The following is a 25,729-nucleotide window of genomic DNA, read 5'->3' as shown; positions in this document are numbered from 1 at the left end:
AAGAAACATAGCTTTGATTCTATGGACCTTTGTCAGCGAAGTGATGTCTCTGCTTTTTAATACGATGTCTTTTCACCAAAGCAGGACTTTGGGTGACAGGAGCTTAATCAGTAACACATGCCCAGTCTTGTTTGGCCACCCAGTCAGCCCATGGAAGCTGCTTTAGTCTTAGTTTTTCTTTATGGTCAGGCAGGCTGTGTCCCCAAGTAGCCATGGGTTCATTTTCCTTTCTGGGGAAGGCTACATTGGATTAGTGATCTCCTCTAGGCCAGTGAGTGAGTGTGCCTTTTGAAAGGGACACAGCAGGTGGGGGGCTTGAGTGCCTCTCTCTGTCCTGCTGAGGCCCCTGCCTGGCGTGTGGGCTCGTTGACATTCTGTGTATTATATTCGGCACTGTCCTTACGGCTGTGTGATCCTTGTGCTTCTCTCAGGGGGTATCTGTGGACAAGGGAAGGTGCTTTCAGGGCCATACTGCTTCAGTCACTGGGGCATTGGGAAGTAGATGTTTCAGTGGCAGATTTTGCCTTGACAGCTTTTTCAGCCAGGTTTCCAGTACGCTACCATACTTACATTTCTTCTTAGCTTTCTTTCTCATTGATGTAGGACTAAGCTGGAACCAGAATGTTCCATGTGTTAAACTGGTGCTAGGAGAAAAGAAAACCCCTCAAATCCCAAATCTCTCTCATACATCAAATCTTTTCTCATACAAGAAAGCCATTCAGTGGCTCCAAGGAAATGATGACAAGCTAGGTGGTTCCCTGCCTGTCCATCAACTTACAACTTGATGCTTGAAGTCATGACTTTGAGATAGTGTATATGAAGATGGCTGTAAGACTATAACATTTCATGAGATAGTGTATATAAACTCCTATTATATAGATAATTCATCAGATACTTAATTTGTGCTGGTACTGTCAGTTAAGCACTTGGGATATAAATATGCGCTTAGGAGACTCACAGCATCATAGGGGAGAGACAAGTAAGCCAGTAACTCACCATACATCCATCACATGCTAAGTTGCTTCAGTCATGTATGACTCTTTGCGACCCTATGGAACAGAAGCAAAAATAGGAAAGAGATGGCAGAAGGACTAGAGTGGTCATCCCTGCTCCTACAAGTCAGGCAGGACTTCCCAGGAGAGGAGGAGAGATGAATAGGAGCCCACCAGGGGACCAGGTGGGGTTGGGGGTGGGTATGCGAGGCTGGGGCACAGCCCGCCCTAACCCGCCCTAAGGGTAGTCAGTTTCTCTAAGGTGGCAGGCTTCTCGGCAACAGTGGAGTGAGTAATGTTTGTTTTCCTTTGGGGAGCTCACCTGCAAGGCTCGGTCCTACATTATTCATGTGTGGCTAATGCAGAGTCATTCACCCACCGATGGCAAAAGCAAGGAGGACCAGAAGGTCACAGCCTCCTCGGGGAGGTACATGACCCACGCTCCAGAAAGCTTAGGAGAAAGGGCTTTTGTTTACCGTGCACCACCCCTTCCATTAGAGTGGTCTGTGGCTACAGCACGTTTCTCAACCCTTGTTTCATGAAATGTCACCATTCATGAGTGGGGAGAAGGGGGCAGCTCAGGTCACAGGAGGAAACTGAAGCAGAGGCGGACAGACTCGTGACGTTGACAGCCAATGAGAAGTCGCTCAGAGCAGGGGCTGGTTGTGTGTCTGAAGATCCTTCTTGCTCTAAAGAAGTCTTCCTAATATGTGTAACCAATTTAAGAAATATCTCTTATAATCGCATTCTAGGCCAGTGAGGAAGGTTAAGGCAGCACAGCCCTATTCACAGGAAGGAAGACAAGAAAGCAACCTGGGGATGGTTTGTTTGTATCCATGTGGCTATACCAGGGTGTCAGACAGTGTGTAAAGGATAAAAGTTCAGTTAAAAGTTAGAAATTTTATTAAGTATCTGTATTTAAAACATGCACTATAGAACGAGCTAAATCTACTCTTAAAAAAATAAATGAATAAACAAAACCAACTTGGAAGTTGACTTTCAAATGAATTATTCCTATCTCCTCACCCCCAGCCTTCTTCTCATTTCCCAAGTAGCCAGGCCACAGAACCTCCACTCCAAATCTGACATGCCATCTTCCTTTTCTACCTTTTCCCTCTCCTTTCTGCCAACCCCTGGTGCTGTTACCCTAAGCCACAAGGACCTGCTTATTTCTAGTATTCCTTCTAATGATCAGTTAATTTTTTCCCATAGTTTCCTGAATGGAACACATGCTAAAAAATAGCCTTCACCCAGCATGTTGTAGTCTCTGTGCTTGTCGTTTAACACACTCAAATATACCGTTTTATCACTAGTTAGCTCCAGAATTCTAAAACTTTTAAATAATTTGAGCATATAATGCTCAAGGAAGATTTTGAGGCAGATGTCTTGGCATTAGGACCGTAATCCACTGCCCTCTCTAATGAGATTGTGTCTGAGCTGCAGTTGGGTCATCTATAAATTGGAAATAGCAAATACCTATTTTGAAAGGTGGTTATTTGAGATTAGAGGAGAATATTATATAAAAGTTGGATGGTTACTCATTATCTGGTTCTAAGCAGCATACCTCCATTTGATACATCTTTTTTTAATTGAGCTATAATTGACATTCAACACCATAGTAGTTTCAAGTGTACAACGTAATAATTCAATATTTGTGCAATAATATTGTGAAAATACAACCACAGTAAGTCTAGCTTGCATCCCTCACCATATATAGTTGTAAAAATTTTTTTTCTTGTGGTGAGAATTTTTAAGATCTAGTCTCAGCAACTTTCAAACGTGCTGTCTAGCATTAACTATAGACATCATGCTATATATTACAATCCCATGACTTATCTATATTATAACTGGAAGTTTGAGCTTTTTGACTCCCTTCACCCATTTACCCCCCCTCCTCTGCCCTCTCTGCAACCACTAATTTGATCTCTGTATCTATGAGCTTTCTTTATTTTTTAGAGTCTGCATATAATTGAGATCATGCAATATTTGTCTGTCTGTCTTTCTCTGTCTGACTTACTTCACTTAGCATAACACCTTCAGGTCCCATCCATGTTGTTGCAAATAGCAGAATTTCCTTCTTTCTCATAACTTAAATAATATTCACACACACACATATATATATAAGATTTCCTTTATCTGTTCATCTATTGATGAATTTTAGGTTGTTTCTGTATGTTAGCTATTATAAATAATGCTGCAGTGAATTTGGGGGTGCATGTGTCGTTTCTGGTTGGTGGTGGTTTAGTCACTAAGTCGTGTCTGACTCTTGTGACCCCATGGACCGTAGCCTGCCAGGCTCCCCTGTCCATGGGATTTCTCGTTAGCGTTTTCATTTTCTTCAGAAAGATACTTAGAATTACTGGGTCATATAGTAGTCCTGATTTTAATTCTTTGAAGAACCACCACACTGCTCTCCCCAGTGACTGTACCAGTTATATTCCCAGCAAGAGTGCATAAGGTTTCCCTTCTCTTCACATCCTCACCAACGCTTGTTTCCTGATAACAGCCATTCCAGCAGGTATGAGATGATAGCTCACTGCGGCTTTGATTTGCATTTCTAGCACCTTTTAATATACCTATTGGCTGTCTGTCTGTCTTCTTTGGAAATTTGGCAGATTGTCTGCCCAATTTTTAATTGGATTGTTTGGGGGTTTTGCTATTAGTTTGTATGAGTTATTTATATATTCTGGATATTAACCCTTTATCAGATATATGCTTTGCAAATAATTTCTCCTGTCTAATGCATTGCTTTTTCATTTTGTTGATTGTTTCCTTTGCTATGCAGAAATTTTTTGGCTTGATATAGTCCAACTTATTTATTTTTACTTTGGTTACTTTTTTTTGGTGTCAAATCCAAAAAATTATCACCAAGACCAATGTCCAGGAGCTTAACAACACTGTTTTCTTCTAAGAGTTCTATGGTTTCAGGTCTTATGTTCAAGTCTTTAATCTGTTTTGATTTTTTAAAAGATCTTTGTATATGTTGTAAGATAGAGGTCCAGTTTCATTCTTTTGTATCTGGTTTTCTCAACAACATTTATTGAAGAGCCTGTCCTTTCCCCATCATGCATTCTTGGTTCCTTTCGTAAATTACCTGACCATATACATGTGGATTTATTTCTGGGCTGTCATTCTGTTCCGTTGATCTGTATGTCTGTGACATAGCTTTGATATATATTTTTATTACTCAGGTATTAATTTTGTTTTTAGGATTATATAAGCATGCAATCCATTTTAAAGCAATTATTTTTTCAAATTATATTGCTGCCATGTCAAAAAAAAAAACGATTGATTTGATTTGTAATGGTCCCTTAAGACATAAGGTTTGATGATATCAAGGGAATTTCTTAAAACATATTTTGTTACCACCTTTAAAACTTATCTCTAGTTTCTTTCAATTTGAGGTTGATCTCATCCATACTAATGGTATCAGATAATACTTGTTCATGGATGAGTCAGCCTAAGTATTTCCAGCTTGAATCTGTTCTCTTCTCTGAGGTCTCCACCTTGTCCAGACTGGCCTGGACCTCTGCAATGACCTTGACAGGTCTTTCCATACCCATGCTTACCATCACTCTTCCATTCTTTGGATTGCAGCTAAATCAACTTTAAAAAAAAATTATTTTCTTGAAGTATAGTTTATTTACAAAGTTGTGTTAATTTCAGCTGTACAGCAAAAGTGATTCAATATGAAGGAAAACATGCATATTCTCCTTTATATTCTCTTCCATTATGGTTTTTCAGAGGATACTGAATATAGTTCCCTGTGCCATATATAGTAGGACCTTGCTATTTATCCATTCTGTATGTAAATAGTAGTTCAACTTTTCTTGACATACAGTAATACTTTATCCCTTTTTGAAAGATGCCATTCTCAGTGTCTAATCAGTGAGAATCCTAATATTAAACAGAAACCTCCCAGCCGCTTCCTTAATACCCAGTCAGTGGTTCTGTCTCAGCTCTTCACTTCTGTGTACCTGCCTCTTTACCCTCTTTGAGAGCTTGGAGGCCTTGCCTGCCACCTGGCCCTGCACTCAATCTCTTATTTACCGTATTTTTGTTCCTTTCAAGATGCCTGCTTTTGGGGTCTGTTCCCAGGTGTGCCCAGTTTTCTCTCAGGTCTGCCCTCTTTAGAAGAGTGAATGATCGTACCAGTGCTGTTAATGCCAGGCCCCTTAAATCCTTTCTGAAAATGCAGTGTTATTAGCTTAAGAACACAGTATTATTAACTTAAGAACTCAATACAGTGATTGTGGTAAGCATATGAATAGAAATACAGATGTTGGTTATGAAATGAAAATAGATAGGTCAAACTGATGAACTGAAAATATGTTAATTTTACATTCTTTTCTGTATGAGAAAAGTAGATTTCCTGCCTTTTCAATTTGCAAGTGATTTTTCAATTTGAAATGAATTAGTATAGAAAGGAATATTCTGTAGCTTTAGAATTTGGCTTGTCATTAAAAATGAGAGGAGAGTCATCACTTATAATCTCTAGCCAATTAAGGGTTTGAGTGACTTATAAATTTATGACTTTTAAAATTTAAAGCCTCATAAAGAACACATTTTTCAAGACTGTCACAGTCATCATATTTAGGTTTCTTAGCATTTAATTTCTGATACCCTGGTTTGGGTTTTGCCTTGGTGCTAAGTATTGGCCAAAGGGCAAGAAAATTATTTAGTAATTTAGTCTAACTTGGTGGGTAATTTAGTCTAACTTGGTGGGTGACCTCTTTCTAAAACTGTAAGGGCTTCTTTTGTGGCTCAGTGGTAAAGAATCCACCTGCCAGTGTAGGAAACACGGGTTCCATCCCTGATCTGGGAAGATCCTGCATGCCATAGAGCGGCTAAGCCCATGTGCCACAGTCCTGAGCCCGTGCCCTAGAGCCCAGGAGCCACAACTCCCGGGGCACCGCCGCAGCTGCTGAAGCCCGGGCATGCCGGAGCCACTGCTCCACTGGGGCAGCCAGCACAGTGAGAAACCCGAGCATCGCAACTGAAAAGCGCCCCCGCCCTCCACAGCTGGAGAGAGACGGCACGGCAGCAAAGACCCGGCACAGCCAAAAGCAAGTAAATAAACAAAACTGTGAAAATAGGTCATCTCCTGATAAATTTTCTCAAATACTGTGGGGATCGCTCTCCCAGTGTATTGTGTCTGCGCTTTGACAAAATAAAACTCTTTAGATTATATAGTAGGTATGTGATAAGCATGTAAACTATATTTGGAAAGTTTTTAATATTGAAAACAGGACAAAACATTCAAACCAAAATTGCATAAGTTCAGGGGACAGGGAATGTGGAAAACTGACTTGTAAACACATTTTCCTAAGCACTTGACTTGGTATTCCTGAGTCAGCCATCCCTAGTTCCCCTAGATTTGTCAGTGGGGTCTCCCAGGTTCCAGTTGTCACATTCTCTAATTTGCTTTTTAAAAATCTGGCAGTGCTTTTCAATTTTTCTATCAGTTCTTAACTGTTTTCCAGAGATGTAGGAAGATGCATTAGCCCAGCCGGCATTGACCTGAAGAAAAATTACAAGAAATTACTTTGACACTTAGAACTAGCAGCCTGAGAATTAGAATTTGAAATTTGCTGGTGAAACATCCCTTGGGCCATGTCTTCCTAAAACTGCCATCCAATCTGATAGCTGTCCAGTGGCTGGAAGGTTAGTATTACAGCCTTTTTGATGAGTTTGAGAAGTTCTGCAAATGTGGTTCACAGGATAGTTGGTGATGGAGCAGCCATGTTGGTCTCTCCTTACTGATTAAACGCAAAACTGATCAATGCAAGTCTGAACCTCTTGGCCATGTAAACAGAACAGCAGAACTGAAGTGCAGGATAATCAAAGCTAAACTTGCAGGCCAGATTTTAAAGGCGTGAGAGCACCAAAACAAACATCGAGCATATGAAAGACATAAAAGCATGTGTTTGAACTCCGGGGTGTTAACAAGACCTGATTGCACTTGTTTTCTATTGTCCATTGTAAGAGAAGGGATATAGCCCTGTGACAGATACAGCCCTTTCTTCTCTAATAAACCAACCTGATATTTAATATTCGATTCATTTTTCAACCTGAAAATTGTCCCCCTATGCATTCCTTGTAAGTTGAGAACTATCCATACATTGAAAATAAATTAATTTTTCACAAAACAGAATTTCTCCTTCAAATTCCAAAACTTGTAATCTATTTTATGTGAAGTTTAAAATGTACTTACTCATTCCTTACAGATCCTTAAATCAGTTTCTTAGCATCACTTAATTTTTTTGACCACTCAGGCCATGCTTCCTGAAGTATCTGGTTAACTGGAGGTCTTGAAGAGGTTGAATAATATTTGGAGTAGGAGCCCTGGAGGAAGTGGGTGGGAGTCTGGGGAAAGGTGGTCTGAGAGTGGAATGTGCATAATCAAGATTTTAGAGGTGATGCTGTAGTTGAGGATGACATGGTCCAGAGGAGGGGGTTAGGGTATTCTTAACCTATTCTTGCCTGTGAGAATCATCTGGAGAACTTAAAAACATGCGGTGCCTGGGCTCTACTGCAGTGTGGTCAGGGATTCAGCCTTTGACTTTACCATCACTCACATGCGACCCTCTTCATCATGGACTCAGGTAGAGCCCCAGCTTTCCTTTCTTTTTCTTCTTTTTTTACATAGACACATTACCTTTTCTATCTTTAATTTTTTAATTATAGTTGATTTACACTGTTGTGTTAGTTTCAGGAATATACCGCACAGTGATTCAGTTTTATATATACACATATATATATGGGCTTTCTAGGTGGTGCTAGTGGTAAAGAACCCCCTGCCAATGTAGGAGGCGTAAGAGACATGGATTTGATCTCCGGGTGAGGAAGAACATTTTTAGATTACTTTCCCTTATAGTTATAACAAAATAACTATCATATATATAAGCATCCCCTGTGTCATACAGCGGATCCTTGGTTATCTGTTCCATATACAGTAGTGTATATATGTTAGTCCCATCTTCCTAATTTATCCCTCCCCCTTCCCTGGCAGCTCAAACAGTAAAGAATCTGCCTACAATGTGAGAGACCTGGGTTTTATCCATGGATCAGAAAGATCCCCTGGAAAGGGGCATAGCAACCTACTCCAGTATTTTTGCCTGGAAAATCCCATGGACAGAGGAGCCTGGCAGGCTGCAATCCATGGAGTTGCAAAGAGTTGGGCACGACTGAGCAACTAATGCTTTCTTCTTCCCCTTTGGTTACCATAAGTTTGTTTTCTATGTCTGTGAATCTATTTCTGTTTTGTAAATAAATTCATTTGTATCTCTTTTTTTTCTTTCAGATTCCACATATAAATGACATCATATGGTATTTGTCTTTGTTGACTTACTTCACTTGGTATGATAATCTCTGGGCCCATCCATGTTGCTGCAAATGACATTACTTCATTCTTTTTTATGGTTGAGTAATATTCCATTGTATTTATATAACACGTCTCCTTTATCTATTCATCTGTCAATGGACATTTAGGTTGCTTCCCTGTCTTGGTTACTGTAAATAGTGCTGCAGTGAACACTGCGGTACACGTGTCTTTTCAAATTATGGTTTTCTCCAGATATATACCCACGAGTGGGATTGTGGGATAATATGATAACCCTACATTTGTTTTTTTAGAGATCTAGCTTTCAAATGACATTCTAAGTAGATTAGTGGAAATAAAGAAGGGAGAGAGGACAGATCAGCCATCTCTTGAGACCGTTTCCTGGACACAGCCGCGTGATGCTTCCAATTAGGTTCATTGTGCAGAACTTGATAGTGTGGCCATCCTGATTGTCAGGGAGATTGGGAAATTTAGCCTTTATTCTGGGGAGCCATATGCCCAGCTAAGCATTCTATTTCTATGAGAGAAAGGAAGAGTGGCTGTTTCAAAGCAGGCTAGATTTTCTGCCCCAGAAAGCTAGTAGGTTACAGTCTAATGATGTGGTCTTCAGACAAGCTGATAATTTTGGAGTTTGGTTATCTGCTCGCATCTCAGGTTCTCAGGTCCTTGGATAAAAAGGAAAAGCAGCTTCCAGTTGAGAGGGACCTGGTTCAGTGAGTGAATTTCCTCTGTGCACAGTCAAAGTTCAGTAAGAGCGAGAATGGAAAGTTCAGAGGAGTTAAAGAAGTAGGGGATTTCCTGCAGGTGGGACATTGTTTCACCACCCACCATCCCCCTATGCCTTCCTTTTCTCAGCATCGATTTTGTTATTATAGTAAACACTCCTTTGCAAATGCCCACAACTTCCTGGTGCCTCCTTCCCTATGTAGTACTCCTGGGAAACCCCTGACTCCTCCCCACCTTCTCTGCACAGAGTGAGTAAGTACAGAACTCAAGTGTGCAGTCACCGTGCCCTGTGACATTTCCTTTGAATGGGCCATGTCCCCTTTTGAGAAGGGCCTGTCTTCTTCCTCCTTAAACTTTAAGCTCCCCTTCCGCTCACACTCCCTTCAACCATCAACCTCACTTGAGATTTCAGTGAAGAACTGAAGCAATCCAGCAAGGTCCCTTTACTGCCTGCTTCTGAATCCACGTTCTGTCTTCCTCCCATTTGCACGGAAGTCCCTCACGTCTGTGAGAGGCTCCCTTCTCTACTTTGTGCACTCAGGACCCTTCCTTTTGCTTCTCCAGGTTTGTTTCTCCTGAAGGTGGCGCCAGTGGGAAAGAACCTGCCTGCCAGTGCAGGAGACATGAAGAGATGTGGGTTCCATCCCTGGGTCTGGAAGATCCCTGGAGGAGGGCATGGCAACCCACTCCAGTTTTCATGCCTGGAGCATCTCACGGACAGAGGACCTTGTGGGCTATAGTCCATGGGGTCACAAAGAGTCAGACATGACTGAGCATACCCTCTCTACTTTGTACCTTCAAGCCCCTTCCTTCTTGCTTTTCCAAGTACTTTCCTACAAGGATATCTTCTCTACTGTCTCTCATTAATGCGCACACATGTCAGTTATCTCTGACCCCCACCTCCCTGTCCAAATACTGTCCTGTTTCCTTACTCTTCTTCACAGCAAAACTTAATGGAACCCATTCTGTGTACATCTGTTGCCTGCAGTTCCTTAAGCTTGTCCAGTTCTTCAACCTTCTCCAACCCAGCTGCCATTAGCACTCTACTGAAATTGCTGTTTTTTAAGTGTCCATTTTGTTTCCAAATATAACTGTACACCTCTGTCCTCATCTTAACTTGACCTCTAAAGCATAATTGGATATACTTGATTACCCGCTTCCTCCTTCAATCACATCTCTTCTTGTAGTGATTGTGACACCACCCTCCCCTCTGTTTCTTGCTCTCTCTGACCCCCTGCTGCTGCTGCTAAGTCGCTTCAGTCGTGTCCGACTCTGTGTGACCCCATAGATGGCAGCCCACCAGGCTCCACCGTCCCTGAGATTTTCCAGGCAAGAACACTGAAGTGGGTTGCCATTTCCTTCTCCAATGCATGAAAGTGAAAAGTGAATGTGAAGTTGCTCAGTCGTGTCCGACTCTTTGCAACCCCATGGACTGCAGCCCACCAGGCTCCTCTGTCCATGGGATTTTCCAGGCAAGAGTACTGGAGTGGGGTGCCATTGCCTTCTCCGCTGATCCCCTACCAGTAGTGAGTTTTCTGTGGTAGTTCTCTTCTACTCAGCCACCAAACGTGGACGTGTACTGGGCTCCTGTCCTGCGCCTCCTCCTTCATCTCTGTTTTCATAAGCTCTCATTTCCTCTCCCTTGAGCTCAAGACACATCCAAATGCTTGATGAGCATTTCAGTATGAATGTTTTTATAGGCACCTCAATCTCCATCTCATCCTCAAAATGTGTCTAAACAGAGCTCTTACTTTCCCACTATGTACCTGATAACCCTTTTGCAGCTGCCTCTACCACACAATGTCACCACCACATATATACAATGGAATATTACTCAGCCACAAAAGAAATGAATTGGGTCATTTAATAGTGATGTAGATGAACCTAGACTCTGTTATACAGAGTGAAGTAAGTCAGAGAAAAACAAATACTGTATATTAACACATATATATGGTACTGATGAACCTATTTGCAGGACAGGAGAAGAGGCACAGATGTAGAGAACGGACTTGTGGACATAGTGGGGGAAGGAGAAGGTGGGACGAACTGAGAGAGTCGCATTGACATGTATACACTGCCGTGTGCAAAACACAGCTAGTGGGAAGGTGCTCTGTAACACAGGGAGCTCAGCTCGGCGCTCTGTAGAACCTCGAGCGGTGGGATGGGAGTGGAGGGAGGCTCAAGAGAGAGGGGATGTATGTATACTTACAGCTGATTCGCATTGCGGTACAGTAGAAACTAACCCAGCTCTGTAAAGCAGTTGTCCTCCAATTTAAAAAATATATATCCTCAATATAAAAAAATAAAAATTTAAAAAATGTCACCACCGTCTACTGAATGGCTACAGTTAACAGCCTGGGTTAAATCCTTCACTCTCCCTTTCTCTCCTCCCCGCTCCGCATCTCATTCATCAGCAAGTCCTGCCAGTTCTGCCTTCAAGATCCCGCCCACGTCCTTGTGATTCATGTAGATCCATCACTCTTGCCTCCATCCAAGCCCACATCATCTCCTGGACTGTTGTAGAAGGTTCCCTGCTCCCACTTTTCCCTGTTGTGTTGCATTCTTGAAGTGTGAATGCTGAGCTTTAGAAACGTAAGTCCAGGAATGGAATGTCTTCCCTGTGCACGGGACTGAAATCCCAGCTCCTTACTGTGACTCAAGGGTCTGCATGACCTGATGCCTGCCCAGCTCTCTGGTCTCATTACATCCCACCCTGCAAAAGGCACTCTGGCGTGTCTTCAAGGACCTTATGGCCATTGCACTTATCCTCATGTTCCCCAAACAGCTTTTTGGTGTTGATCACTTCCTCATCATTCAGGTCACAAATGTCACCTCTCCAGAGAAGCCTTCCTGGATACCTTACTTAAAGAGATTTTTCTTCCAGTCTGTCCCTATATGTTTACTTGTTTAATGTCTCACTCTACTAGAACTTACACTCCATGGGGGCAGGGACAAGTCTAGCTCATTTGCATCTGTATTCCCAGTGTTTGAAGGGAAGTGAAGTGAAGCCGCTCAGTTGTGTCCGACTCTTTGTGACCCCATGGATGGTAGCCACCGGGCTCCGCGGTCCTTGGGATTTTCTAGGCAAGAATACTGGAGTGGGCTGCCATTTCCTTCTCCAGGCAATCTTCCCAACCCAGGGATCGAACCCCAGTCTCCTGCATTGCAGACAGACGCTTTACCATCTGAGCCACTAGGGAAACTATTCCCAGTGTTTAGAATAATTTTATTAACCTTTAGTAGAAACTAATCAAATACTTATTAAATACTGAGATGGAAAAAAACCTGGCGTATAGTTCAGTTTTTGGTCATAGAGCTTCCATCACTCTCTAACTTAAAGTACGACTGCCACCGAGAGCAGTAACTGCCTGATTACTATTTTTAAGGGCAGTAGCACCCTAGGCTATTGTTTCTAATCCATGAAGGGCTAGGAAAATAGTTAATTAATCTTGTTAAGAACTGCATATGAAGGATAGAAGAACTCAGAAGTAGTAAAGCGCAGCATTAGTGAGGGGCTTCATCCTTGTTTATTTTCCAGTGCCTAAATGTTTGTGTGTGTTGTTGTTGCCTAAAGATGTCTTGTCAAGATCTTTATCCGTCTGGTCTTGCAGGAAATACAAGAGAAGGAGAGAAGTTAGATATACTTTGGGCCATAACGACGGGTTGTCAAAGCATGGGATAGGAGCAGTTTGAAGGATAGATAAGGGACAAGTAAGGGGTGTCTCCATGCGAGTTTTCGAAAAGGGTCTTTCTTAAACTTGTCTTTGCTGAGCCCAGGAAAGGGGCTATGGAGGGGAGAGATGAGCAGTCTCTTGGTTCTGAGGTCACATCTGAGATACAAGTTGGCTTTCATCTCTGTAAGCAAATGTCACTGTAACAGGTCACTAGCTAGGTCTAAAGATAATGGCATTTTAAGTAGAAGGTGATTACTTTCTCTTTGAGCTTGTAAGTTTCCCTAATGGTAAAGAATCTGCCTGCAATGCAGGAGACCCAGGTTCAATCCCTGGGTTGGGAAGATCCCTTGGAGAAGGAAATGGCAACCCACTCCAGTATTCTTGCCTGGGAAATCCCATGGACCGAGGAGCCTGGGGGGCTACAGTCCATAGGTAACAAAGAATCAGACACAACTGAACAACTAACACACACAGTACTCCAGGGATTATTTTTTCTATTGTGACAAAACATACATAGCATAAAGGGTCATTTTAAAGGGTACAGTACAGGCACATTAAATACATTCACATCCTTGTGCAAACATCACCACTATCCACCTCAACAACTCTGTCATTATCCCAAACTAATAGGTAACTCCTCATTCTCCCAGCCCCTGGTAACCACTGTGCTACTTTGTCTCTGGGGATTTGACTAGGCGAAGGAAAAACACTCCTCCAGTGTCTCCTCTGCTGGCAGCTGCTTCCCTTCAGACACTTCTGCCAACAGATATGTGTGGGTGGGAGTTGGGGGCAGGGCGGGGCTCACATCAGGCTGTTCTGCCATACCAGCATGGTGTACTACAGTTTGGTTCAGGTCTGATACCGTCTACCTGAGTTGACATCAGGTCCCACAGGTCAAGGTTTCATCCCACAGGACTGCCCCCACTGTCCCCTTCAGACACCAGTCACAAGTTCAGGCTGTTTCCTGTGCTTCTGATAAGCTGATTGTAAATCAGAGGGTCCTCTGACCTCCTCCTTTGGATTAATTTGCTAGGGAGTTTCACGGAACTCAAGCGTTTTATTTACTAGATTACTGATTTATTATAAAAAGCTGTAACTCCAGAGCAGCCAGGTGGAAGAGGTGCACAGGGCAAGGTGTAGATGGATGGAAGGGAACAGAGCTTCCATGCCCTCAGAGCTCAACTGCCCTCCTAGTACCAGCACAGGTTCAGTGACCTGGACGCTCTCCAAACCACATCTTTTTGGATTTTTTGGCAGCTTCATTATGAAGGCATGATTGATTAAGCCTTTGGCAGTTGATTCAACCTCCAATCGCTCTCCCCTGCCCAGAGGCCTGGAGGGAGGGGCTGAAAGTTTCAACCCTCTGTGTACATGGTTGGCTCCCCTGACAACCAGCCCCCATCTGTGCTGCTGCTGCTAAGTTGCTTTAGTCGTGTCCGACTCTGTGCGACCCCATAGACGGCAGCCCACCAGGCTCCCCCGTCCCTGGGACTCTCCAGGCAAGAACACTGGAGTGGGTTGCCATTTCCTTCTCCAGTGCATGAAAGTAAAAAGTGAAAGGGAAGTTGCTTGTTCGTGTCTGACTCTTTGCGACCCCATGGACTGCAGCCCACCAGGCTCCTCCGTCCATGGGATTCTCCAGGCAAGAGTACTGGAGTGGGGTGCCATTGCCTTCTCCACCCCATCTATGAGGCTTTCCAAAAGTCACCTCATTAACATAATAAGCTCAGTGTCATTGAAAGGGGCTTGTTATAAATAATAAAAGACACCTGTTTTAGCTTTATTGCTCTGAAGCTTTTTCAGGAACTGTAAAAATAAATCTTATAAGAAAATATACCCCCTGAGGGGAAAGTTAGGGAGTTTGGGATGGACGTGTGCACACGGCTATGTTTAAAATGGGTAACCAACAGGAACCTACTGTACGGCACGTGGAGCTGTTAGGTGTTACATGACAGCCTGGACGGGAGGGGAATAGGTACATGTACATACGTGACTGAGTCCCTTCGCTGTTCACTTGAAACTAACACAACATTGGTAATTGGCTCTACCCCAATATAGTATACAAAGTCTTCTTTTTTTAAAAGATACCCCTGTAATTCTTACATAGGAAATTACAAGGGCTTCAAGAGCTATGTTATAGGAACAATGGTTGAAAACCAAATATATATTTCTTATTATAAATTGCAGTATCACACTCATAAATGAAATCATACGATATTTTTTCTTTTTGTCTGTTTGTTTCACTTAGCATAAGGTCAGAGTTCATCCATGTTGTAGCTTGCTAGCATTTCATTCCTTTTTAAGGCTGCATAATATTCCATTGGATGTATATACCACATTTTGTTTATCTGTTCATCTGTGAATGGACATTAGGGTTCATTCCCCCTTTTGGGTGTTGTAACTAATGCTGCTATGAACTTTAGCACACAAATACCTGTTTGAATCCCTGCTTTCAGTTCTTTTGTGTTTATACTCAGAATCACTGTATCATATGGTTTGTTTTTATTTAATTGCGAAGTCATGTCCAACTCTGGGGAATCTTTCTGACCTAGGGATCAAACTCAAGTCTTCTGCACTGCAGGATTCCTTAGCACTGAGCCACCTGTGAAGCCCAATCAAATTGTTATTGTGTGTATAGTTTTTCAAGGAAAATACTCAAGGGATTTAAAATCCATTAATTTATTGGAGAAAAGGGCCATTCATTTTTGGCCTCATATATGTCATATAGTATGTTAGGTGTCAGAGAAATGGAAACTAATGGCATACAGCTCTTCCTGTCTGGAAATGCAGGGACTTGGAGTGAAGGCCATAGTCAACAGATGGGTGAGTAATTAGCTGTTACATACTGTACTGTGTTCAGGGCTGTAACAGGGTGTTTGTAGACTACTGTGGGAGCACATTGCAGTAACAATTTCTGGGGTTTCTGAAGACAGAATCTCCTTGGGTGTTGTCCTGGATGGATGTTCTGTTGAATTCTGGTTAGCAATGGTAATGCAGTGGAGAAATTCTAGTATACAAGTTTCTGTTGTACATTTGCTTTTTTTAAATAGCTAACTCCATCCATCCATCTTTTCTGTGACTTAAATGTCTCCCCTTTGTTTTTTTCTTCCTCTAGTGGTTTTTAATTGCCAACAGATCTTACAAAGTGAGCGCAGCAAGCTCTTTTTTCTTCAGTGGTGTGTTTGTGGGAGTTATCACTTTTGGTCAACTCTCTGATCGCTTCGGAAGGAAAAAAGTCTATCTCACAGGTAATCTGTTAGTATTCATGAACTGAATAAGAGAAGTTATTTTCCTAAGGTTCCCAGAGAAATAGTAAGGAGACCATTTCCTTAAGTTTCTCAGGGAATTGTCGTGTGGACCCAGAACTGATTTTTATTTCACTGGTGAGAGGCCAAGTGCTTCTGGCCAAGCATTTTAAAACATACCTGAGGAAGGCCAGGTATTTGCATTATAAGCATTTCCTAGTGGTGCCTTCTACAATCTGTGAATTTTAATTCATGCCATGTTTCTGAGGAGAACAAAGATTGAGGCAGTTTGCTAGATCCATTTCCTTATATCCTTTTACTTATATCTTGTTTGTTGATTCATTTCAGATGAGCTCCATAGGACTCAGCATCGTCCATTTGACAAGCTGAGTACAAGCTAGGATTTTTCAATTTTCAGCATTATTGGAAATAGTTGAAAACTGCACATGAGGACAGAAATCAACTTGTAACAAAGAAAACCTCAGTTTTTCTTGATAATCTTTAAGAGAAACTGATTTTTTAAAAAAACAAACCATAGCTTAGAAAATTTAAATTCACAAAGATTTTTCTTTACAAATTAACACATATATTACATTCATCAAGTGTGTTTTGCCTCTGGACTATTGCATACTGTTCTTCTCTTTCTAGGTTTTGCTCTTGACATCTTGTTTGCTATTGCAAATGGCTTTTCCCCCTCCTATGAGTTCTTTGCAATAACTCGCTTCCTGGTGGGCATGATGAACGGAGGGATGTCGCTGGTGGCCTTTGTCCTGCTGAACGAGTGTGTGGGCACCGCCTACTGGGCACTCGCAGGTACTGCTTCAATCCCCGCAGACTTGGAGATGGGGAGGGGCTCCAGAGATCTCTGCCGGAACCAGCTAGACTGGAGGTGCTCTATCCAAATACTAGATTTGCTTGCTTTCTTTCTGGCCTTCTTTTTTTTTTTTTAATTTTTTGACCACATGAGCTCTTAGTTCCCTGAGCAGGGATCCAACCTGCACCCCCTGCCTTGGAAGCATAGTCTTCATCATGGGACTGCCAGGGAAATCCCTAGATTTCCTTTCCTGAGTTCTGTGTGGCCTTGAATGAGTCGTTAGTCATTTTATTTCTATTCCCCTATTGGTAGTCTCCCCTGGGGCCTACAGATAGTGACCTTGTCCCTAAACTCACAGATTGCCTGAAGGTATTCGTTAACTGCTTTTTACCATAAAGTGAAAAATAGTGCAGAGGAAACACTAGAAACTCTTTTCTCAGTGCCTTGGTATTGTATTTTATTAAATCTTTGTCTCATAGACCTTTTTAATGTTCTCTTCAAATCAGCGGGTAGTACTCTTGTAGTATTTCTTTAGTGATGTTTAAGTTTCCAAATGGAGGCCATGTTCTGTATTATTTTTAACCATCCCATCATCTTCTCAAGAACTATAAATGATTTTAAAAGCATCTTTGACTTAATGTCTTGGGAGGGCGATTGCACAAAGATTCTACTTTGTGGACTATAGGTTTGCAGTGAGAACTTTGTTTTGCTTTCCATTCATTTAAAAGTTATTGAGTACTATAGATGTTCTTGTACTAATGTGGGAACAAGTTGATTGTACAACTGTAGAAATGTGTCTGCATGAGGATGTAGGTGAGAGAGTGCCAGCTACCATTTGCTGAGCATCTGTTATGTACCAGCAACCAAGCTTCGCATCTGGCCCATGCCTCTAATCTTCCCAGAACCTACAAGTTAAGAATTTCTACCTTCATTTTACAAATGAGGACGCTTCACCACTGAAAATGTTGCAGGAAGGGGAGCCCTTCTAGAACCGGAGAACGGGCTCTTGTCTAACACTCAGAAGTGAACTGTCGGAGGAGACACATATGCTAACAAAGCTAGAGACTTCATTGGGAAGGGGTGCCCGGGTGGAGAGCAGCAGAGTCAGGGAATCCAGGAGAGCTACTCTACCACGTGGCTCGCAGTCTCGGTTTTATGGTGATGGGACTAGTTTCCGGGTTGTCTTTGGCCGGTCATTCTGACTCGGGGTCCTTCCTAGTGGCACGTGCGTTGCTCAGCCAAGATGGATGCCAGTGGGAAGAATTCTGGGAGGTGGTCAGACACCAGGTGTCTCCTTTCGACCTTTCCCAAATTCTTCTGGTTGGCGGTGGCTTGTTAGTTCCGTGTTCCTTACTAGGAGCTCGTGTCATAAAATACTGCAGATGGTTACTGGTGCCTGGCCAGAGTGGGTGGTTTTGGTCAGTGTGTTCCACCTAACAAAAGGAGAGGTTGTGTGCCTGTTTTCACACAGCTCATGACCGACAGGGCCAGGATGATGCCAGGCCCATGCCATCCCACTTTTCCCTGAGGACTCCCCTCTTGTAGCTTCCATTTGTTGTTGTTTAGTCACCCAGTCGTGTCCGACTCTTGTGATCCCATGGACTGCAGCATGCCAGGCTTCCCTGTCCTTCACCATCTCTCAGAGTTTGCTCAAACTCATGTCCCTTGAGTCTGTGATGCCATCCAAGCATCTCATCACCTGTCGCTCCCTTCTCCTCCTGCCTTCAGTCTTTCCCAGTATCAGGATCTTTTCTAATGAGTCAGCTGTTCACATCAGGTAGTCAAAGTACTAGAGCTTCAGCTTCACCATCGGTCCTTCCGGTTAATATTCAGGGTGGATTTCCTTCAGGACTGACTGGTTTGATTTCCTTGCAGTCCAAGGGACTCTCAAGAGTCTTCTCCAACACCACAGTTCAAAAGCATCAGTTCTTCAGCACTCAGCCTTCTTTATGATCCAGCTCTCATATCCATACATGACTACTAGGAAAATCATAGCTTTGACTAGACGGACCTTTGTCGGCAAAGTGATGTCTCTGCCTTTTAATATGCTGTCTGGTTTGTCATAGCCTTTCTTCCAAGAAGCAAGCGTTTTTAATTTCATGGCTGCAGTCATCATCCGCAGTGATTTTGGAGCCCAAGAAAATAAAAACTGTCACTGTTTCCATTGTTTCCCCATTTATCTGCCATGAAGTGATGGGACTGGATCCCATGATCTTAGTTTTTTTGAATGTTTAGTTTTAAGCAAGCTTTTTCACTCTCCTCGTTCACCTTCATCAAGTGGCACTTTAGTTCTTCTTTGCTCTTTGCCATTAGGGTGTTGTCATGGGTCACCTCATATGAATACTGGTTGCTTGGCCTTTTTTTGTCACTGGTCGTGTCTCCGGAGTTGGTAAAGGGCCCAGAGACAGGGGAGCCTGGTGGGCTGCTGTCTCTGGGGTCGCACAGAGTCGGACACGACTGAAGCGACTTAGCAGCAGCAGCAGCAATGTATTGAATTGGAAGACAGAGGCAAAATAAGCTCTGCTGTATTCATATGTCCACCAAGCTGAAGGACACAGAGGGTTGGACAAGTTATAACTAAACTGGGGAGGAGGAGACCCCAGCTCCATCCTTGCAGGATAGACTTCTTGCCTGCCTCTTACACATCATGCTTCATAATTCACTTTGTCTATAATAGCTTTCAGAAAAGCCTTTAGAGATGGGCTTGTTTTCCCCCCTAGCCCAGGTCCTAAGTTAGGATCAGTGAGAAAACATCCTTTGAGTCTTCAGTTTGCATTGAAACTTTTAAAGTCATTTTTGCAAGTAGTGGGTTCAGACTTGCTCAGACTTTGCCAGAAATGAGTGATGATGGTGTTCATGACCGCTCACATTATCCAGGGGAAGACACAAAAGCACCCTCTCCTGGGGTTTTGGTTTCCCTGAGTCCAAAATCTTGCTCATGCAAAGCATCATGAGTACATGTTTTTCATGTTCCTGGCACATTCCTCTATTAAAATATTCACATTTGACTCTAGTTGCTCCATGAAGAAGATGCTTTCTTACAAGACATGTATATTTCCCCCATCCTACCAAGTTCTTTAGGATGATTCCTGTCCTGTTGCATATCTTCAGCAAAAAGAAAGACCTCTTAGTCTCTTGCTCCCTTTCCAGTTGCCTGAAGCCAGTGAAAAGATTTCTGTTAAAGCACTTTCTCCTTCTGTTCTTGTCCTTGAGGCTGAGTTAAAGTAAGGCTATTAAAATTTTTATAGCAAAGGGAAAAGGGAGATAGGGGAAAAAAAAAAACCTGCAACAGTGGTACCAGATGGTTTCCAAATTCAATGTGAAATTCAAAAGGAGCTTGAGAGAGTTCCTGGAAGGCCAGTGCACTTGACCTGCACCCAGGACAGAAATAAGTTTCTGCTGCTCCTAAAACTCTTTTGTGAGAAGCTTCCTCCTTCCCTCTCCCATGAGTAGTCTTCCCGAAAGTTTTGTCCTTGACCTTTCTTTCCAGGCTGTTCTCTGCAGCACAATTAAAGAAAACAAAACAAAACACTTTTTTATTTTGTTTTGAGGTATAGCTGATGAACAGTGTTGTGATAATTTCAAGTGAACAGCAGAGTCTCAGCCATACATTTACATGTATCCATTCTCCCCCAAACTCCCCTCCCATCCAGGCTGCCACATAACATTGAGCGGTGTTCCATATGCTATATGGTACATCCCTGTTGGTTTTCTGTTTTAAATGTAGCAGTGTGTACTTGTCCATCCTAAACTCCCTAACTATCCCTCCCCCGCCAGCAGTCAGACATTTGTTCTGTAAGTCTGTGAGTCTCTTTATGTTTTGTAAGTAAGTTCATTTGTATCATTTCTTTTTAGATTCCACATATAAAGGATGTCATAAGATCTTTCTCCTCTACCTGACTGACTTCAGTCAGTATGATACTCTCTAGGTACATCCATGTTGCTCTCCACAAATCGATTTTTTATACTCCCATAACTTCAGATACGCTCAGACTGAAAGAAATTGAGGGGGAAAAACCTAAGTGGTTAGCAATAGGGGATTAATTGGAGGAATCCCATGGACAGAGGAGCCTGGCGGGTTATACAGTCTACGGGTTGCAAAGAGTCGGACACTACTAAAGTGTCTTAGCACAGTACAGCACCCTGATTGTTTAGCAGTAAAAAAAAAATTTTTTTTGAAAAATTGTGCCTGATTACAAATAAAATTTGCAGTATGTATAAGATACTAAATAAAGTATATATAACAAAATATACGTGCAAACTGAAAACATCCATTTTTAACCAGTTGCAGTGTAGTGCTTAACAAGAATAAGTATAATTGATTGAAAATTATTGAGAGTAGAAAAGATAAAATACTAAAGCTAGGAAAAATGTCATATTAATATATTTATTTTTAATTTTATTATATAAATACCTTATATCAAAAGTTATTGATGTTCATTGTAAAAAGAAATAAAGAAGCATATAGACGTGAAACATAAAGAACACATAATAGTCCTGCTCACCCAAAGACCACAGCTGTAAACAGAGTGCTGTGTGTCCTTCCAGAGCTTCTCCTTTGCATATCTGTTCTGAAACATTCATTCATTAAACAGACCTTGCCGTGGACCAGACACACTGCTTTTTAAAAAACGTTTCATGGAAATATAGTTGATTTACAATGTTGTGTTAGTTTTAGGTGGACAGCAAAGTCAATCAGTTATATGTGTTCATATATCCACTCCTTTTTTAGGTTCTTTTCCCATTAGGCCATTGCAGAGGACTGAGTCAAGTTCCCTGAGTCAAGGACACAGTAGGTCCTTGTTAGTTAGCTGTCGTCTGTCAATCCCAATCTCTTAAGTTGGCCTTTCCCATTTATTATTTTTTTATTGGAATATAATTACTTTATGATGTTGTGTTAGTTTCTGTTATACAACTGAGTCAGCTGCATGTACAGATACATCCCCGCCCTCCCCCCACCTCCCACCCCACCTCTCTAGGTCATCACAGAGTACCCAGATGAGCTCCCTGTGCTATATAGCAGCTTCCCACTAGCTATCTATTTTACACATGGTTGTGTATGTATATATGTTAATGTTATCCAGATACTGCTTTTATAGACAGACACTTGGGATAAAAGAGTGAACACGCCAGGCCTGGGGGTGGGGAAGGTCCTTGCTCTTAAGGAGCTTATGTTTTAATCAGGAGAGGCATAACCAATATGAAGTAATTTCTGAAAACTCTAAGTGCAGTGAGGAAAATTAAACAGGATAATAGAGTAGGCAGTAAGTGCAGGGGACAGTTACATTAAATAGGATAGTTAGAGAAAATTTTGATGTAGGTATTTAATCAAAGATGTGAATGATGCAGAAGACTTAGGGGGTGTGATTTTCTGAGCAAACATTCCAGGCAGATGGAGTGGCAAGAACCAGGCCCCTGAGGGCAGGAATGAGCTTCTCTGAGCACCTTAAAAGATGCAGTGTGGAAAGGCAGGAGGAGGCTGGGCTGAGATCAGACTGGACGGGCTGAGTGATGTAGGGTGCATGATGGGCCAGATTAGGGATATTTTTTTTTTAAACTCAAAATGCAGTGAGTAGCCAGTGACTGAATTAAAGAGAGGAGCCATAGAATCTTACAGAAAGATTACTCTGGTAGGTGTATGCAGGATGGATTGTAGAGAAGCAAGAGCAGAAATTGAGGGGCCATTCAGGATGCTGGTGCGGTTACCCCTGTGGAACCTGCAGATGTTTTACACCAGGTGGGAGTAGTGGAACGGGAGGAAAGAGCATGCGTGGTGACCTGCTGAAGAATCAGCAGAGAAGGCAAGAGAAAAAGGAATCAAGGGGGCTTCGTGGCCTTCTGCTTGAAAGCTGGATGGATCATTGGTGCTACTTATAAAAATGAAGTCATCACTGTACATTATATTCTCACCTGCTGAAATTTGACTTTTACTAGTGCAAACTGACCAAGGGTTGTAGACTTGAAATTAATTAAAGATAAGCAGAAAAGAAATCTGAAAAATAGACATAAATAACCAAAGACCATGGGTGTGTGTGTGTGTGCTCAGTTGTGTCTGACCCCATGGACTCTGCCAGGCTCCTCTGTCCATGGGATTTCCCAGGCAAGAAAACTGGAGTGGGTTGCCATTTCCTCCTCCAGGAGATCTTCCCGACCCAGGGATGGAACCCGAGTCTCCTGAGTCTCTTGCATTGTCAGGCAGAGGTGATTTGAAATGTTCATTTTTTTAAATTAAATTTTTTAACCAAATAGCCTAGAGCATCTTTATCTCCTCACCTTATTCCTGTTGTCATTTCCGGGTATATGTGTGCAACTTCTGGCTGGGTATCACATACAGATGTCTGTTGACCCCTCAAATTAAAGGTATTGCTTTTTTTTACCTAAAATCTACATCCTTTTCTGGGACTTCTATCTATGGCCATGTCATCATGGTATTTAAGTCATGAAGCTAGAAACTTTGAAGTCTTTCCTCCTGTTTACCATATCCAGCTGATACCAGGTCTTTCTGTGACAGAGATTCAACTGTGATGAGCTTAGATACAAAGGGAAGTCATTTGGTTAACACAACCAAACCAAGAAGAGCCAGGCCTTGGCAATGCTTAGAACCAGGAAGGTAGATGCATCTCATTTCTGTTTCCCGTTGTCTCTGAGAAATTTCCCCTGCTCAGTCAGGGATGAGGCCCAGCAGGTCATTGGTTTCACGGCCAAGTTCAGTATTTGAAAATCCTGAAATACTGGTAGGAGCTCTGATTGTCTCAGCTGGGGTCACCATGGGGGAACCACGATTGACGTCTCCCCCTTGAACCGCAGGGATGAAATATGGGGAGGTCATCTTTCCAAAAAAAGGAAAGGATTCTTGGAGTTAGAAAGGAGTGCTAAGTAGGCAATATTTTATAACAGACACTCACCAGAGGAGGCTTCCAGATGGCGTTTGTGGGGAGGTTAGTAGATAAAGGGGCTATACCCTTTTTACAGTAGGACCATATAGCTAATGTTTGTACAGCATGCATTGTTTCATTTGAAACTAATGACTATACTTTTTGAGGTTGGTATTATTATTTCCTTTTCATTTATGAGGAAACAGAGACTCAGATATTTAGTGATCTTCCCCAAATCACATGGCAGTGTATAGAAGAACTGGGGTCTGAACTTGGTCCCGCTGAAGTGGTCCCATCCTGTGGCCCTTTGTCTTTTTACCCATGTTGTTGTCAATGGATACCGAGTACTCGGAACAGTTCTGAGCAATGACAGAAAGCCTTGTTCTTGGAAACCAGGTGCCATTTGGTGTACTGTAATGAATCTGTAATAGCTATTGATTATCTAAGTTTCCAGGGAAATCACAGGGAATGGAAATCCCATTCCCTTACTTACCAGACCACATGCCCTGACTGGTTTTCTGTTGGTGCTGAACTTACTGTCACATTAGCCTTCCCTTCTGCATCCCCCTTTTCCTCACTAGGGCAGACGGCAAACAAGTCATTGTGTTTTGTTATAGGTTGATAATCTGTGGACAGCAATAAGAGAAATGTTTGTCTTGCAGAATTGTTGTAGAAAATTCCTGTAACAAAGTCATGTTTCTGTGGGATGCCCACAGGATCCCACCTTTCCCTAGAAGGGTGACGGGGACAGGAACGGTACCAAGTGCAGGCTGTCCAGTCAGACCGGGGGACAGCGCCTCCTGGTTGGGCCACATGCAGCCCCATGTCTTAGACCACAGCACCTAACTTTCTCTGAGCTATTTCCTTCCTTTGTAGATAGTTAATAGTGGTACTGGCTTTATAGGGCAATGTTTGTAAAGTCTAATACTTAACAGATAGTAGCTGTTATATAAATAAATAGTGATAGACTTACTTTGCTACTAATAGTAGCAGTTATAGAAAGCATGTCAGAGGTACAGAATTTGCAAGTATACTGGGCAGCACAGTGGGTTTGTACTCATTCGTTATTTATTTCAAAAATCACAGGATCCTTAACAACCCCATGGTTAATGTTTTTACTGTCAGTGTGCTGACAACAATTCATGCTTTGTGGAACTTACATTCTACTTGGAAGAGAAAGACAAGAAACAAATATAAAATGTCAGGTATCTGGTGGTGATAAATGGGGAAGGACAGTATGGAGAACTGGGGAGTAGGCTATGATTCAGGATAAGGATTCCAGGGACAGCCTCTGTGATGGAGGTGCAGCCCCACCACTGCCATAGTCTCAGGACCTAAAAACCTCCCACCATGCAGCAAGCAATATTTCCAAACCTCAGCCACAAGTTCAGGCAGATGTCAGTGTAACATCAATGCAGAAAGCACTTGGGCAGCCCTTAAAATTTATCTTGACCACGTGTGGTTTGTATTTTTCATCCGTCCTTCCTTCTTTCCCACTGATTTCCTGGCCTCTCTTCTGGTTTTATCATCTGATCCTCGATGATATCTGTGTAGGTTTTTCTTTCTGCTGACATCTCACAAAGAAAGAATTGGTTCCATGACCTGGGTTGGAAATGGGTTGCAGATGGTTCTTTCTCCAGTAACAAGTCTCTTTTCCTGAATTAGGGTCAATTGGTGGCCTCTTCTTCGCAGTCGGCATCGCCCAATATGCCCTGTTGGGATACTTCATCCGTTCCTGGAGGACCCTAGCCATACTGGTTAACCTGCAGGGAACAGTGGTCTTTCTCTTATCTTTGTAAGTAGTTTTTCCTCTTAGACTTTTAATTTAATAAGCAGAAGGAATGTCTTAAGAGGATGCGGGTCAATGAGCAGCATTATTCCCTTTCAGGAGTTTGCCTGAACTGACTTTGGTGAAGAACTAAATTCCGCAAGCGCTCCAATGCTTGGCAGCTCCTGGGAAGAGAGATGCTTAATTAATTCAGAATGCAGGTATCCCTTGTTTAAAGTAACCTCTCAACCTCTGCATTTTAACCTTCAAATTCTCAAGGGAGGGTACCAGTT

At 42.4% G+C, this 25,729-nt stretch overlaps 1 protein-coding gene across 4 annotated transcripts in view; it reads left to right on the top strand.

The window, feature by feature from the left end:
- The window catches only part of SLC22A15 (solute carrier family 22 member 15), a 102,934-nt gene that overhangs the window by 32,281 nt on the left and 44,924 nt on the right, over positions 1–25,729 (top strand). For all 4 annotated transcript variants that reach the window (XR_006335799.1, XR_006335798.1, XM_043877522.1 and 1 more), the window contains exons 3-5: positions 15,850–15,982; positions 16,628–16,792; positions 25,334–25,463. Coding sequence is in view for 2 of the 4 variants with exons in the window: in XM_043877522.1 (XP_043733457.1) it covers positions 15,850–15,982; positions 16,628–16,792; positions 25,334–25,463 (428 nt within the window). In the remaining 2 variants the exon portion in view is untranslated. The remainder of the gene's footprint in view (positions 1–15,849; positions 15,983–16,627; positions 16,793–25,333; positions 25,464–25,729) is intronic.

Source organism: Cervus elaphus, chromosome 20, assembly GCF_910594005.1.
Source record: "Cervus elaphus chromosome 20, mCerEla1.1, whole genome shotgun sequence".
In the NCBI taxonomy this organism is placed as follows: domain Eukaryota; kingdom Metazoa; phylum Chordata; class Mammalia; order Artiodactyla; family Cervidae; genus Cervus; species Cervus elaphus.
Note: the sequence above shows the minus strand (reverse complement) of the source record. Positions and strands in the feature narration are given on the sequence as shown.